At 37.0% G+C, this 15,692-nt stretch overlaps 1 protein-coding gene across 2 annotated transcripts in view; it reads left to right on the top strand.

The window, feature by feature from the left end:
- The window catches only part of HOOK1 (hook microtubule tethering protein 1), a 67,558-nt gene extending 55,895 nt beyond the window's left edge, over nucleotides 1-11,663 (top strand). For both annotated transcript variants that reach the window (XM_004273788.4, XM_033435384.2), the window contains 5 exons: nucleotides 23-105; nucleotides 940-1,040; nucleotides 4,043-4,144; nucleotides 6,047-6,115; nucleotides 7,912-11,663. In XM_004273788.4, the coding sequence (XP_004273836.1) occupies nucleotides 23-105; nucleotides 940-1,040; nucleotides 4,043-4,144; nucleotides 6,047-6,115; nucleotides 7,912-8,082 (526 nt within the window). In that variant the 3' untranslated portion in view covers nucleotides 8,083-11,663. The remainder of the gene's footprint in view (nucleotides 1-22; nucleotides 106-939; nucleotides 1,041-4,042; nucleotides 4,145-6,046; nucleotides 6,116-7,911) is intronic.
- The last annotated feature ends 4,029 nt before the right edge of the window (nucleotides 11,664-15,692 follow it).

Below are 15,692 nucleotides of genomic sequence, written 5' to 3'. Positions count from 1 at the left end.
CCATGCTCTTTCCACTACTTAGGGAAAAACTAACGGAGGTCCATGAAGAATTACAGAAGAAACAAGAGCTCATTGAAGACCTCCAGCCAGATGTAAACCAGAATGGTAGGTATTTGTAAAAATCTGGATTAGACTTTATGTAAAGACTTGACTTTTTTAGTTGAAGGATGCAAGAACTGTGTATATAAGTCTTCGGGCAATGCAGATACGTACATTGCAGATAAGAATCATAATTTTTAGTGATTTAAGTAATTAATAAATGATCATATCCTAAAGCAAAAAAAAGGTAAATCTAATAAAATGACCTGATATATAGGAGTATCAAACATTGTAAAATATAATAAAATTAATACTATGGAAGTGTAAATAAAATAATTTATAGGGCTTCCCTGGTGGCGTAGTGGTTGAGAGTCCACCTGCCGATGCAGGGGACACAGGTTCGTGCCCCGGTCCGGGAAGATCCCACATGCCGCGGAGCGACTGGGCCCGTGAGCCATGGCCGCTGAGCCTGCACGTCCCGAGCCTGTGCTCCTCAATGGGAGAGGCCACAACAGTGAGAGGCCCACGTACCACAAAAAAAAAAATAATAATAATAATTTATAATCAGATTAAAATGAACTTCAAACATGTAGAAAGAATGCTTTATTTTGTGATGGTTGTGCTTACATTGTAAGGTGTATTTGCTCAATGAAATACTTGATAGAAGGGAGAAAAATAACTCAGTAAAGCAGATTAGAGATATTTTTTAAGAAAAAATAATACAAAATGATCAGGGATGTATTGGGTGTAGTTCAAAAGTTTTAGATAAGAATTGACTACAAAGAAGAAATAAAATGTTTCTCTTCTAAGTTCTCATTATCAGTCTTTAGAAAATATAATTTTTTTTATGTGAGGAGGGAGGACTTTAAATTGCTCATTTCATTTTCTTTTCAATAACAGTACAAAAGATCAACGAACTTGAAGCTGCTCTTCAGAAGAAAGATGAAGATATGAAAGCAATGGAGGAAAGATACAAAATGTACTTAGAGAAAGCAAGAAATGTGAGTGGCTTATCTTTCAGGGTTTTAGTCTTTGTGAGTTGGGTTCTAATTGGGCCTATCCCACCTCTTCTTGGATCTATGTCACATCGCTTTGCTCCCCACTACCCTGCCTTGCCAGTCAGGTTTCTGGTGCGTCTCCACCTCAGTCCTCATGTTCTTTCCCTCTCACTCATCAGCATCAGAAAATACTACGCATGGCTTCATAGGGACAATTAAATATTGATTGTAGTGACCTCATATAGAGAAAATGACTACTGTAAGTATGTAATCTTTAGCTCTTACAGTGAACATTTGCCTTTGTGGAAATTGAGCTTTGCAAACTTGTTTAAATTGTTTTAGCATTAAGTCTGTATTAGACAGTTAATGTCTAAATGTTCACCAGACTAATTATTCTTTTCCTTATTTCATACTTTTTCTTAATATCTGTAAGTACTGTTCTCATAAAATCTTTTATTTCCATGAATATATTTTCCTAATTAACTTAAGTATTCTCAAAGAATGTTAATGTGCCCTTTTCTAGTTACTGAATAAAAGAAGAGAATTTTATGACAGAACCTTAAAATACTGCTAACATGTCTTCCCTTGTTATGTTTAAGTTTTTTATTTATTAAGGTGTAAATAGTACCTGCAGCAACAGGTACGCCCCAAGATCTCAAGGCTTAGCAAGATAGAAGAAGTTCCCTTCTTTCTTTTTTTTTTTTTTTTTTTTTTTGCGGCACTCTCACTGCTGTGGCCTCTCCCGTTGTGGATGGAGCACAGGCTCTGGACGCGCAGGCTCAGCGGCCATAGCTCACGGGCCCAGCCGCTCTGCGCCACGTGGGATCTTCCCGGACCGGGGCACGAACCCATGTCCCCTGCATCGGCAGGCGGACTCTCAACCACTGTGCCACCAGGGAAGCCCAGAAGTTCCCTTCTTGATCACACGAAGTTCAGTCGTCAGTGTGGGAGGGGCCGTACTCTATGCAGTCATTCAGAGCCCCCAACTGATGAAGGGTCAGCCTTCCTCACTAAGGGGTTCTCAGATTCACTCGACATTGTCCAGCTACAGAGGAGGGAAGACAAGCCAAGATCGTATGGGACATATGTAATGGATCAGGCGTAAATCTCTTCCCTCGCATTTCATTGGGCAGAACTCAGGCAGGTGGCTGCACCCAACTTCAGGAGGCCGACTTACTAAACATCCGGGCAGTCTGCCACACTTCAGTGTCTCTGTTACAAATGTGTAAATGCTTTCAGTAGAAAATTTATTGAAAGCTTCCCAGAGACAACTGCTGTTAACAGTGCATTTTTTTCAGTGCCTGTTATTTCCGTGATTGTTTACCGTAACACACCCACACACCCAATTTGTATGATCGTATCACGTATGATTTTGATCGTGCGATTTGTATTTTTAAACTTAATGTCCTCATGTTATATAAATATAGCTTCATATTTATCGAGCACCTGTTATGGTAAGCACTGGGAATACAGCAGCAAACAATACACTTGTGTATGGAGCAGACTGAAAAATTAAAGAGTTAGCTACATAATCTTTCAGTTGAGTAGATATATCATTGTTTACTTAGTCAACATCCTATTGTTGGAAATAGTTTGTTTCCATGTCTTTTTCGCTCCTAGAAATAAGGCTACGGGAAACATATTTATACAGAAAGTTTCCCCTTATTTTGGTTTATTATGTTAACCTTGTTCCTAGGTTAACGCATCAAACAAAGTTATTGGGTCAAAGGATAAGAACATTTTTAAGATGCTTAACATGTATTTCTACATGATATTCTAAAAGTATTATAGCCAATTGGACAAAGCAATGACAATGAATACTGTATTCTTGCCATCATCAAATATTATCATTTAAAAAATAGTTGCTTTTTTGGTAAACATGATTTCATTTTTTACCCTTACACTATTTCAGGGGAGAGGTTAAAATAGTAACATATGTACATGATAGAAAGCTCAGAAAATATAGAAAAGTCACAACCATACTTTCTATCACTTAGAGGCAACCAATTTTTATGTGTTCTTTGTAATTATGATTTAAAAACTAATGTGTCTGCTTTTACAATGTGTACTTCATAAGGGGAGGTACTTCGTAAGAGTCAGTTGCCCTGACTCTGGCAAACTGCTGCAGCCCCATCTGCCACAGTGCCTGCCACGTTTAGCAGTGAATCGTTTTGAATGAACCACAGTAATGTTTAGGGATATTACTTTCTAGTCTTTTTTCTTTACCTCTATAAACGTAGATGAAATTTCCTTGTCATTAAATTTTAAATCTTTTAAAATAGATTTGTAATTAGGTGATACAGATGACCTTATTATTGGAAACTTGTTTCGCTTGTAATTTATACCTAATATTTCTGAGTTGATTTGCTACCATACTGCTGACTACATAGTTTAGTTCAGTCTCTGAACAACATTCTGATCAAACTTTGTTTTTGCTCACATTTGGTAATTTACATGGATATGATTGAATACTCTAGAATTTGCAGACAAAATCATCAATGTCTATTATATTTATCTTATATATTGAATTACTTCTAACTAGATAATGGTAGTAAAAGATTGTTGCTAAGAATTTTTTTGTGTGTTAGTTACTCCTACTTTGTACAGTTAGCAAGTTCCCATATAACTATTGAATTCATTTTAATTAATTAAAAAATGTTTTAATTTATCTGATTCAAGTTAAAGGTAGAAAAGGGTTATTTCAAGACCTCAGTGCTCAAAGCTTGATAAGGCTAAGTAACTATTTCTGAGTACTGAGCCTGGAGAAGGATATTTGATTTGGGGATGGGTATCTTCCCATTTTTGTACTGAATTTTTACACCACTTCTAGTCTGTAGAATGTTATTTTTGTTACTCAAATTAGAATGTGAAACAAATTATAGTTAGCTCCTGGATCACTTTCTGGATAATGTTCCACTTTACACAGATTTTACACACTGTGTTCTTATTTCAGTATTTGACAAGATAAAGTGAATGTAAGAGATTTGTTTTTTTCCTTTAAACAGGTAATAAAAACTTTAGACCCCAAATTAAATCCAGCATCAGCTGAAATAATGCTACTTAGAAAGCAGTTGGCAGAGAAAGAGAGAAGAATTGAGATTCTGGAGGTAAAACTTCCATATTCATATATCTCCTCTTAATTATTCTGTCAATGTATAATTAACTGCTGTCAGTATTTGCCATTAATGATCAAATTTCACAAGAATTTAGAAGTTAGGAGTGTCATGTTTTAGCACTCAGTATGCTTATTACAAAGCATCTCACAAGCCCACAAGATGGGCCTCTACAAGCTTATGTATCTTGCTCCATTGTATGTCTCTCCCTCTGTATCAGCCAATCATATAGATAGCCCTTCTTTCTAGTAGAGTCCTGCCATCATGCTCCTTTTAATATTATGTGGATGAGAGTTCATTAAAAAAAAAAAAAAAACACAAAGCTCACCTTTTTAAAAAGGTACTACACTCAGTTAACCAGATTCTTCTTTTACTTTTCTTCTCCCAATAAATCAACTAGGAAGGTTATGTTTCAGGGAAATACACTATATTCATTTACTCATATTATTTCTGAGCCAGTAGATAGAGACTGTGGTGGAAATAATTTATTTAAAGCTTTAAAGACTTTAATATACAGAGTACACACCAGCCTTACGGTGCACTTGCTGCAAGTGCTTGTCCGGGCCATGTCAAGTGTTGTAAAAAATCACTGGATAGAAGTGTCTCTCTGAAGAAATACTATTCATTCTTCAGGATCCAGCTCCAGTATCTCCCATGTATAAAGCTCTCCTTGTATATCTTAGGCAAAGTTAGTTGTCTCTTTATAGTGACTCCATGTACTTTGAACTCATGAATTCATCCCACAACAGCATTTTTCTTTATGGCATGTGTCAGAGTGTCGTGAGGGCAGAGGCTGTATCATATCTCTGTACCCCCACGGCATTAAATATCACATCAATCAGAAGCCAAGGTTAACAGCTTTACTGTTAACTTGTCTTAAAGTTGTCACTTCTGTCTGTTCCTCAGTCTCCTCATCTGTAAAATAATGGGACTTGAACTGAATAATCTATGAACTCTAAGTTGCTTTGAATAGTCACTTCCCAGTGAAAGCCAATGAGAATGTGCACCAGTGTTGATACTTGAAATGTAGCTCCTTTACAAGTGTGATGACAAAATGGTGCCTCTAATATAGGGCTGTGAGGAAAATCTTCAGTTAAGTCACAGCATGTGGGCCTTTAATTTATGTGTAGTTATCTGTACACACACTGCAAACAGTAAAAAGGAGAAAACTAATGTTTATAGCAGAAGTTATTCTGTCTGCATCCTTCTCGGGCAGTCTGTCTGGAGTGGATGTGAGCGAGAAGATGGGCATCTTACCTCCTTTGTTTCCTGTATGCTTTTCATACCATGAGCATCTTGCTGTAGGAACATTCATATGTTTTAGATGCCAGCTATATCTGGCGCTCCACAACGTGTACAAAATCAGCTGTATTAGAGTAATTAAGAAATGAACGTCAGTCTCTAGGGTGGCACGCAGATAGGGCCCCGGGCAGTGTAGCATACAGTCACCAAGGACTGAGACAGAACAATTCTTGCTAAGCTTTACAGGAAATTTTAAAGGATTTTTCTGGGGTATTTTTCCCTACATCCTTTTTCTCCTTAGTTTCAACTCTCCGCAGGTGCAGCTTTGTTTTGTCACCTAAGCCAGTTGTTACTTTTTTCTCTAGACATAGGGGACAGTAGCATAAGAATCACTCGTTTCTTGTTTGTTATTGTTTAATATCTGTTCTACCAGTACAATTCCTAAAATAAAGATTTATTAGTCACAATCTTACTCTTTCCTAAAGGTGCTGGGCATGCATTTCCCATGATTCAGCTTTACAATTTGTATACTTTCTGTGCCTCACAATGCATTCTTCACATTCTCTTGATCATGGGCATAGTGAAAACAATATTCCATTTTCAGTAATTTGGGTTTGTTTCTGGGATTTTAATAGTCCTCATATCTTTTTCCAGAGTGAATGTAAAGTAGCAAAATTCCGTGATTATGAAGAAAAACTCATTGTTTCTGCCTGGTATAATAAGGTGAGTTGAAATTTAGCCAGTGAATCGATGTTTAGAACAGTGTTTATCAAACATTTTGACCATGAACCACAGAAGGAAATATACTTTATACTACAAATTAGTATGTGTTCATGTTTATGTATAACTGAACAAAGTTACCTTGACTGTGTGTGTTGCACTCAGGTGTTTTCTATTACATTCTCTCGTTTTCTTTAAATGTTGATCATAATCCAAATTTACTTTATATTTTAATATTTTTAGTTGATTTTGACTTTGAAAACCACTAAATTGATTTCATGACTCACCAACCTTTAAGTTAATGCACATGAAGCACTCATACAGTTCTTAAACATTTTTAGAATCGCCTTATTTGAGCTAAAACATTTAATTTGTGCTTCATAAAGTGTTTCTATAGAAATACAAATATCTGTATAATGCAAAATTAATTGCTTCTAGTACTCAGCATGTATTTTAACATCCCTAAAGCCTCTCAGTGTATCCTTTGTTGTATTTTCTTTTTTTTATCCAGAGACTGCTCTTTAAGCATTGTCTATCTGTCCTAACAGAGAAAATAGTATAAAATAATTCGGTATATTTTATTTTGTCATCCTTAGTATGGTGGGATGTTTTCAAGAGTAGCATTTCCTGATGTATATGGTTCTTTTGAGTATTCTAATCAGCTAGCATAGATAATAACACAGCCATTATCTACCTTAGCTGCCATTTATTTAGTATGAGCAAATATCAGTTTATAGACTCTCCACATGTGAAGCCTGTGCTTCACCATGAAGAACTGGTTCTCCATCCTCAAACAAACATGGCTTTTTCTTGCATGTCATCATACTTTTTGTCTGTGTTTTCTCCCTCCCTTCTCTATTTGGTGAAATCTGGCTTAATTTAGCAAGACCTTGAAGGAGATTGTGTGAGGTGTCCCCAGAACCTTCCTTCATGGGTTAGCCATCCTGGTTAAGATTAGGGACAATGTATTATTGTCCTTGTTGTTCTGTGGCCTCTTGATACATAAATCATCAAAGATATTAGAGCCAAATAATGCATTATTTAATCATTTTTCAACCCATATTTTTTGAGCATTTACAATATTGTTGTCTATTGTTCTAGTTACCAGTGAAGCTAAGTTCAGTAAAATCGCTTTATGTGATCTAGTGAGAGAGGAGTAGTGACTTCTTCCCTTAGTAAGAAACCCAATAGCCACAACTACAGTAATTTGTCATGTACTGATATATAGCTAGACCATAGTAAATTTGAACTATTCTGTGATTCTCAAACTTTAGCATTCAACAGAAGACTTGTTAAAACACAAACTATTGGACTTACCTGCAGAGCTTTTTATTCAGTAGGTCTGGGTAGAATCCACAGGTATAATTTGCACTTTTAAATTCCCAGTTGTGCAAACGTTAATCCAGGGACCACACTTCAAGAACCATTGATCCTAAGCTTTTCTTTTGTGCTGTGTCTGCTCATAATGGCTGGAGTAATGGCCCCAACACAAAAATTTGCCTTGGGACTTTTTTCTATTGTTATAATTAAGCTTAATTCTGGAGCATTATTTTAAGCTACTGGTTTTAACAATTTCAAATTTAATGGGTCAAAATAGAGAAACAGGGATTTATGCCTTTGTTTTCCCCTTTCTTACTGGCATTATCACGTGGAGTGTAGCTCCTGAACCCTTAATTTTTCTATAACAATGAGGAAGACACCAGCTATATAGAATTGTTTTGAGGATTAAATGACTTTGTATATGTGGAAAGCACTTTGCAAACTCTACATAGTCATGTTATTTGTTTATTTTTGTTCAGAGTCTAGCATTCCAGAAATTAGGGATGGAATCTAGACTCGTGAGCGGCAGTGGTGCTTACAGAGACACGGGGGCTTGTGCTCCTGCCCGGTCTTTCCTGGCACAGCAGCGGCACATCACCAGCACCAGAAGAAATCTCTCTGTTAAAGTTCCTGCTACGACATCTGATTAAACTGCAAAAGAACACGTAAACAGAAGTGCCCTTAAAATATTTTGTATCTTTCAACTAACTACCAGGTTGGAAAAGAAGTGTATGATTCTGGATATCAGCTATTTTAAAATCAAAATGCATAAAATTAGTCTTGCCAGCTGATTTTGAAAACAGAATGTGAAATTAGCTATCTGGGGAAGCATGTGTGAATAAATGGAAGATATAATAAGGCAAAAATCTCAAACATTTGTCTTCTGAGAGTATTATTTCAAATTGACTTTGTATATTTTAGTTTAATGTTTTCGGTTAGACCAGTAACTAATTTGCAATGTGTAATCGGTAATATGTAATCTAAAAATACATCTATTTTAGTATTTTGGTATAAAAATGGTTGTGAAAAAAAATAGTTGTGAGGTAGGCACGTGGAGAACTATATAAGAGTTATATTTTTTGACTTGACCTACACAAGGCGTTACCTCTGTCCTCTAATTCTGTCGCTGAATGGGTATATTTTATCATGTAATGGAGGATATAACATTTAGAAGATTGGACTATTAAAATGACTTCTCCATAGAAGTGACTACTTGGCAATTTTGCAGATTTAGAAGAGGTCACAGTTCTCATATGTACCTACTATAAACTAAGGCTTCTGTACAGCATGGTTGAAATGTTAAGGGTATAGAAATGAACTGACTTTAAGAGATGACTTTCTGATGGGAAGCAAGCTAAAAAATATACTTCGTGTGAAATGCCCACACTATTTTAATATAATTAATGAAGATTACAATTATTATTACTTTTAAGCATAAAATTATCAGGGTTTCTGCTAAAAAAAAAAGATGCATTAGTAGTTTTGCCTCTTCACTGAAAAGAGATAGTGAAGTAGAGGAACAATTTGGAATCACTTTTTCTTTTTTTTTTTTTTTTTGCGGTATTCGGGCCTCTCACTGTTGTGGCCTTTCCCATTGCGGAGCACAGGCTCCGGAAGCGCAGGCTCATGGGCCCAGCCGCTCCGCGGCATGTGGGATCTTCCCAGACCAGGGTGCACGAACCTGTGTCCCCTGCATTGGCAGGCAGACTCTCAACCACTGCGCCACCAGGGAAGCCCTGGAATCACTTTTATCTTGCTTACTAATTAAGGAATTTGTCTTGGGTTGAGTTTATGGTATTCAGTTCATTTCTGCCCAAACCTCCTTTTTTCAAAGGCATTACTCTATTATTTTTGGTCATTTTTAAGAGTCACACTTTGGAATTTTAATTTAGTTGAGTTAAATCTGTGCTGTCCAATAATGTAGCCAAAAGTCACAATGGCAATTTAATTAAAATTAAAAATTCAGTTCTTTGGTTGCACTAGCCACATTTCAGATGCTCGATAGCCATATGTGGCTAGTGGCTACAGTACTGGACAGTGCAGATATAAAATACTTTCATCATTGCAGAAACTTCTTGGACAGTGTAGTACTAAATCTTTTTATAATAACTTGGAAACACTCATTGATGTTAGACCACAAAAATGAAAAAAAGAAAAATGTTAGGACGATTTCAGATATGAAAAATAATTGAATTATGATGTAACTAGTATCTTACATTCCTTATGGTTGAATACCTTATGTTGTGACATCATCTTTCCAGTGCTATTCAGAACTACATACCTATCAGCATATGTCTAGACCACGGGTCAGCAAACTTTCTGTAAAGGGACAGATGGTCAATGTTTTAGTAAGTATTTTAGGTTTTGTGGGCCATATGATCTATCGCAAGTACTCGACTCAGCTGTAAGTATAAAATCAGGAGCCATATACAATATGTAAATTAAATGGGTGTAGTTATATTTCAGTAAAACTTTGTTTGCAGAAACTGGCAGTAGGCCAGATTTGGCCTGTAGGCTATAGACATCTGTTCTAGATTTTATTCTTAGCTTTTTTTTTTTGCAAATATGAGTATTGTTCCATTTACAGTATTATTCATTTAGATACTTGGTTTTTATATTCTATACCAATAAATGTTTTCTAATCACTGAAAATATAAGAATTTCATACTATATTTGGGTCTCTGAGATTAGGGAGCATCTGTCAGGATATTTTATCAGGGTTACTTCTTTTGACTACCTCTTAGATTTTGGTGTTCTTTACTGGTACAATTATATTGTTGGATTTCATTTTCCTGTATTATTGTAGTCTCTGCTTGCCTGTGACTTTTAGTGAAATGAAGTAAGTTTTTGAAAATATTTTAGCATGCTAATTAAAATTTTCTAAATATTATAGCATTTTGGTACATTTTGGTCAATGTAAGATATCTGCTCCTTTGGTGTTTACTACTTGCTTATAATCGAGATTTCACAAGCTCTTCAAGCTCCCTTTTAATGAAATTTATTGTAAAACATCAATTTCAATAAATTAGTATTTTCACAGTTCAATTGCTTATAAATTTTCAATCATTATATTTGGAATTTCTGAAAAATTCATGCAATTTCTGAATAAGGATGTAAGGCTAGATTCTTTTTCCTAAATAGAGAAAAAGCAAATTTTGTGATTTAGCACTTTTCTAGTTGGTAGAATTTAAAATGCTCAATATGTATTTATACTAATAAATTACTAATGTAATTTAAAGTTCTGTATTATTGTGATTAATCATATGGAAATTCAGGAACTGATCAGAAGTGAGAGTCTTTTCCACATCTGGTTAGTGTAGTGAGATTGACACCCTGTGGGTGGTAAAGCATTATAAATATTCATCTTGAACCATGATTATACATGTCTGTGCTGTGAGGCTTGAGTGCATATACCAGGGAAGAGAAATTCAGCATTTATCTCTCTGATTGATAAGGAATTGAATGTCCCAGTGATTATAAAGTAAAACCACAGACCAATTTGGGAATGATCTTTAATTTTGAGTATTTGCTCTAAGATTAATAAGTATTCCTTTACCTTTTTAAAATAAAAGTGTGTATACATATGACAATGATGTTTATCCTCAGCTTAACTTAATGTATTGTGAAATATTTGAAGTTCACTCTATTTTTTTTAATGAATAAAGCTGTTGAACTAATGATTTAATATAGATTAAGAACTAATGTCTTGTCTAGAAACATTAAACTGAGTAGCCCTTACTCAGATGTCATCGTCTTTGATAACTGGAGCGCTCATTTGAATGTCAAATAATGCTTCTGCATCTACACCTGTTGCTGTATAGTGGCACATGTGGCCCAGTGGGTTGGCTTTTAGGCCACAGTACTATCTGTTTTAGGTTCTCTATATGTATATTTAATGAGAAACATTCCTATGTAAAAATGTGTGTATATGGTTGTATGCATACATTCTTGTTGTGAACCTGTACCTTGCAAAGAAGTAGTTTGGAAATTTGTAAAGCACAAACATAAAAGGAAATCGTGTGCAGTTATTAAACTTGATGGAGCTTAAATGTAATTTTTAGTTTATAAAAGGTTCTTTCTATTTTCTATGGCAAAGACTTTGACACTTGAAAAATAGAAGCAATACTTGATTTATTTTTGTATTTAGTATATTATTTTAAATAAATGATTGTCCAATAACAATACTTGTCAAATGTTTTAAAGTAAATAAACTTTCCGATTCTGTGTCTGATATGATGAATTTTTAGTGGGTACAAGTGCACATTTGTTGCTTTAAATAAAGGACTTAAATATTTAGATTGGTAAAGAAAAAATAATTCTAATTTTTTCATTTGTTTTTGTGTGTGTGTGTGTGTGTGTGTGTGTGTGGTGAATGATGTATAAAAATGATTTTTTTGGTGTGCTCTTTTATATCTCCAATTTGCATTATCATGGAATCCAGAATATTTCTGGGGTTTTTTTGTGTTTTTTTGGCAAAGACTACAACTATATCCATTCTTTCTCCCCTTCTTCCTTTAGCAATAGAACCCCGTACTTCAGTTTGTTATATTTACCATGGGGTGGGGGAGTTAGATTAACTACTTGCCAGATTCCCTTGTAACTAGGTGGGGCCATTTAACCAAGTTCTGGCCAAAGAGATGTGAATAATAGTGATGTGTGCCTGTTAAAAGAATGGGCTGCTTTCCCTAGCTCTTCTCCCTCCCCATCTGGAATGCCATGTGCCTGAGGGCAACCCTAGTGGAACAATAAGGAAGAAGGCACTTGTATCCTGAAATCACCATTTAGTCATATCAGCTGTGGACTTCCAACCCAGATTTCTCTTAGTTAAGCAGTTTTTAAAGCTGCTTTATTTGGAGGTTTCTTTCTTCCAGTACCCCATTTCCGAATCTTACACAGGTTTTTCAAAATGAGTTGTGAAGTTTTTAGAAAAGTGCAGGTGTTTCATGTTCTTGGAACATGTCTTGGAAAGGTTTAATTCTGTTCATGTTAATGGATGCTCAATAAATATTTGTTTAATCACATGAAGTTAGTTAATGTGTCAGTTATGGAAAGATGATGGAGACAGAAGTGAAGTCCTATCTCACTCTAGGTAGATCAACATGATCCCAAAAGACCATGATTCTACTAATTTGACTTTCTGAACTATACAATAAATGCTGGCCATACATTATTTTGTGACTAGTTCACTAAGAACAACCCAAAGTTCTAGCCCTGTACTGACCAATGTGATGGCTGTTAGCCACACTGGTTATTAAAATAAATTTAGATTTTATTTCCTCCTTCTAGCCACATATGGCTAGTGGCTCTGTTACTGGACAGTGCAGATTAAGAACATCTCTATCATCACAGAAAATTCTATTGGACAGCTCTACTCTAGATGTCTAAATTAAATGTACACATTCTACAGCTCTCCGAAGTTCCATGTTATAGGGGATAACAAATGTAGTGAAGTGAAACTTTCAGGCATCACCCTGCACACAGTGCAATGCTCAGGGATAGAGCTACAGTTGGATCCTTAATCTGGCTATGGTTTTGATGGTGACGTGCTCCATTCCCTTGCCCCCCTGGGCTGCAGCAACTTGCTATCAGTAAGTGGTTAAAAGTTGCAAGTTAGACCTCTTGCCTCTTGCTTCAACTCAAACATTCCCCTCTTCCATAAATTCTTCCGGGATTTCTCAAAAAAGATGAGATACATTTTTCTAAAACTTTCAAAGTCTTTGTCTTAGCGACCTTAATGTGATCTACCTTTGTTTTTTTTTTAATGTGTCTGTCTTGCTACACTGTTTCTTGAGGTCACCGGCCTTATTTGGTTCATCTCTGCTTCCCTCACAACACTCAGCACCGTATCTTCTACACAGTTAGTAAATATGTACTAGCTGCATTAGAACTGCTGATGGACACAATGTTTTCTTTAGAAATCCAGTCTCAAGATGCTCTGAAGAGATCAGGGGGTGCATTGGAAGGAATATCTGAATAGGCAAAAGATCTTCCACCCATAGACTCAATAAACTGCTTCACATGTATCAGTACTTCTGAGAAAAATCCAGAAACTAGAAAGACTCCTACTCACTGGGTGACTAAGAAAATACCCACATTGAAAAAGTTAGGAAACGCTGATACCCTCTCACCATAAACCCCACCCCAGCAATGTGCCATGCAATTGGCAAATGGGAGGAAACCCTCAACTACCTTCAACCTGAGGAGTGAAGGCTTTGGGCCAAACAAACATCTAGCATCACAATTTTTATGGCTGCTACCTGAAGGACTAGCTTCTAACTCACCCATCTCTGGAAGCTGACAGGTCCTGGCATTTGCTAGTTCCCTGGGACCTCAAGGAACTATGAGGCAGTTTTGAACTTGTACAAGCACTTGCCCAGCTCGTTCCCCTTGGCTAGGAGCTGAGTGAGCAGGCAATAAAGTTCAGTTCCCAGCTGCTCCCTGGAAAGGGTTTGACTGCACATCTGGCAGTGACTTTTCCAGCTGCTGCCTGAGGATTTGCCTTCTAACTAGCCTGCATCTGGTAGATAATGGAGTAGGCAATTATTAGTCCTCTCAGAGCTTAAGTGGGCATGTGGGCATTTCCTGTGGCTTTTCCCCTTAGCTCACTCCAGTGAAAAAAACAAGCTTCCAGCTTCTCCCTGGAAGGAGTTGAACTACACGTGTCGTGATTTTTCCAGCTGCTATCGGAGGGTCTAACTTGCCTGTCTCTGGGAGGTGATGGGGCCCAGCCTGTACTTCTCCCCCAGGGTCTACAGAGAAAGCAACAATTTTTAATGTCCCTGCATGCTCTCCCCATGACTCCTCCCCCTCCTCTTAGCTCACTCCAATAAAACCCAGCTCTCAGCATCTCTTTAGAAAGGGTTAGACTGCAAACTAGTGCTCTGACTTTTCCAGCTGCTGCCTGAGGGTCTGGCATCTAACTTGCCTGTCTCTGGGAGCTGACAGGACAGGCAATGACTAGTCTCTTGGGAGTCTGAACAGGTGTGCAGGCACTTCCTGCAGCTCCTACCCTCAGCCTGCTACAGTGATAAAATCAAGTCCTCAGCTTCTCTCTAGAAGGAAGTGGACTTCACATCAAGCCCCCCACTTTCCAGCTGCTACCCAAGCGACTGGCTTCTAACCCACATGTCTATGAGACCTAACATGACCCAACATTTGCTAAGACCCTGGGGGCAACAGAGAGCAAAGCAGGCCATTCGAAAGGGTGGTTGGTCTGAATGAGGGTGTAGAAATTTGCCACAGTTCCTCTCCCAAGTTCATTGCAGAGCAAGTGAGTGAGAAACTCCAGCTTCCAACTTCTCACTAAGGAGAGAAGGAATTGGTTTACTCATCTAGTGCCCCAACTTTTCTAGCTGTTATTTGAGCTACTGGCTTCTTTCTTGCCTTCTTGAGGCACTGAGGACTTGGCATACTTTATTCTCCTGGGGGACACTAAGAACAAAGATGGCAGTTTGGACAAGCACAGAGGTTTGAGAGGCACCCAGAATCTCTGGCCAGGATGATTGGTGAGGTTTATTTCCTATACTATGAGGCCAGTCCAGGAAGACAGAGAGAGATGGGTGTTTTATCTAATGTGCAGACACCAACATAGAGAGTCAAGGGAAATGAAGAAAGAAGGAAATACGTTCGAATAAAAGAACAAGATAAGTCTCCAGAAACTGACCCTAATAAAATGGAGATCTGTGATTTTCCTGACAGGGAATTCAGAATAATGGTCATAAAGATCCTCACCTAGGTCAGGAGAGCAAAGCATGAACAAAGTGAGAATGTCAACAAAGAGGAAATTTTTTGAAGTACCAAGCAGAAATCACAGAGCTGAAGAATACAATAACTGAACTGAAAAAAATTTAAATGGGCTTCAGAACAGAATAGATCAAGCAGAAGAAAGCACTGACAAACTAAAAGGCCATTGGCAATCAGAGGGGAAAAAAAAAAAAAAAGAAAGAAAGAACATAGCTTAAAGGACTTATAGAATATTCATTACGAGGGTCCCAGGAGGAGAGGAGAGAAAGGGGAAGAAAGTTTATACAAAGAAATAATAGCTGAAAACTTCCCAAACCTAGGGAAAGAAATAGCCACCAAGGTCCCTGAAGCACAAAAGACACCAAATAAAATGAAAAAGACACATTATAATCAAATTGTCAAAAGTTAAAGACAGAATTTTGAAACAGCAAGAGAAAGGTGACTTGTTACATACAAGGGAAGCCCTGTAAGACTATAAGCAGATTTTTCATCAGAAATCTTGCTGTTTAGAAGGGAG

The sequence above is a fragment of the Orcinus orca genome, chromosome 1 (assembly GCF_937001465.1).
Source record: "Orcinus orca chromosome 1, mOrcOrc1.1, whole genome shotgun sequence".
Lineage (NCBI taxonomy): Eukaryota > Metazoa > Chordata > Mammalia > Artiodactyla > Delphinidae > Orcinus > Orcinus orca.
Note: the sequence above shows the minus strand (reverse complement) of the source record. Positions and strands in the feature narration are given on the sequence as shown.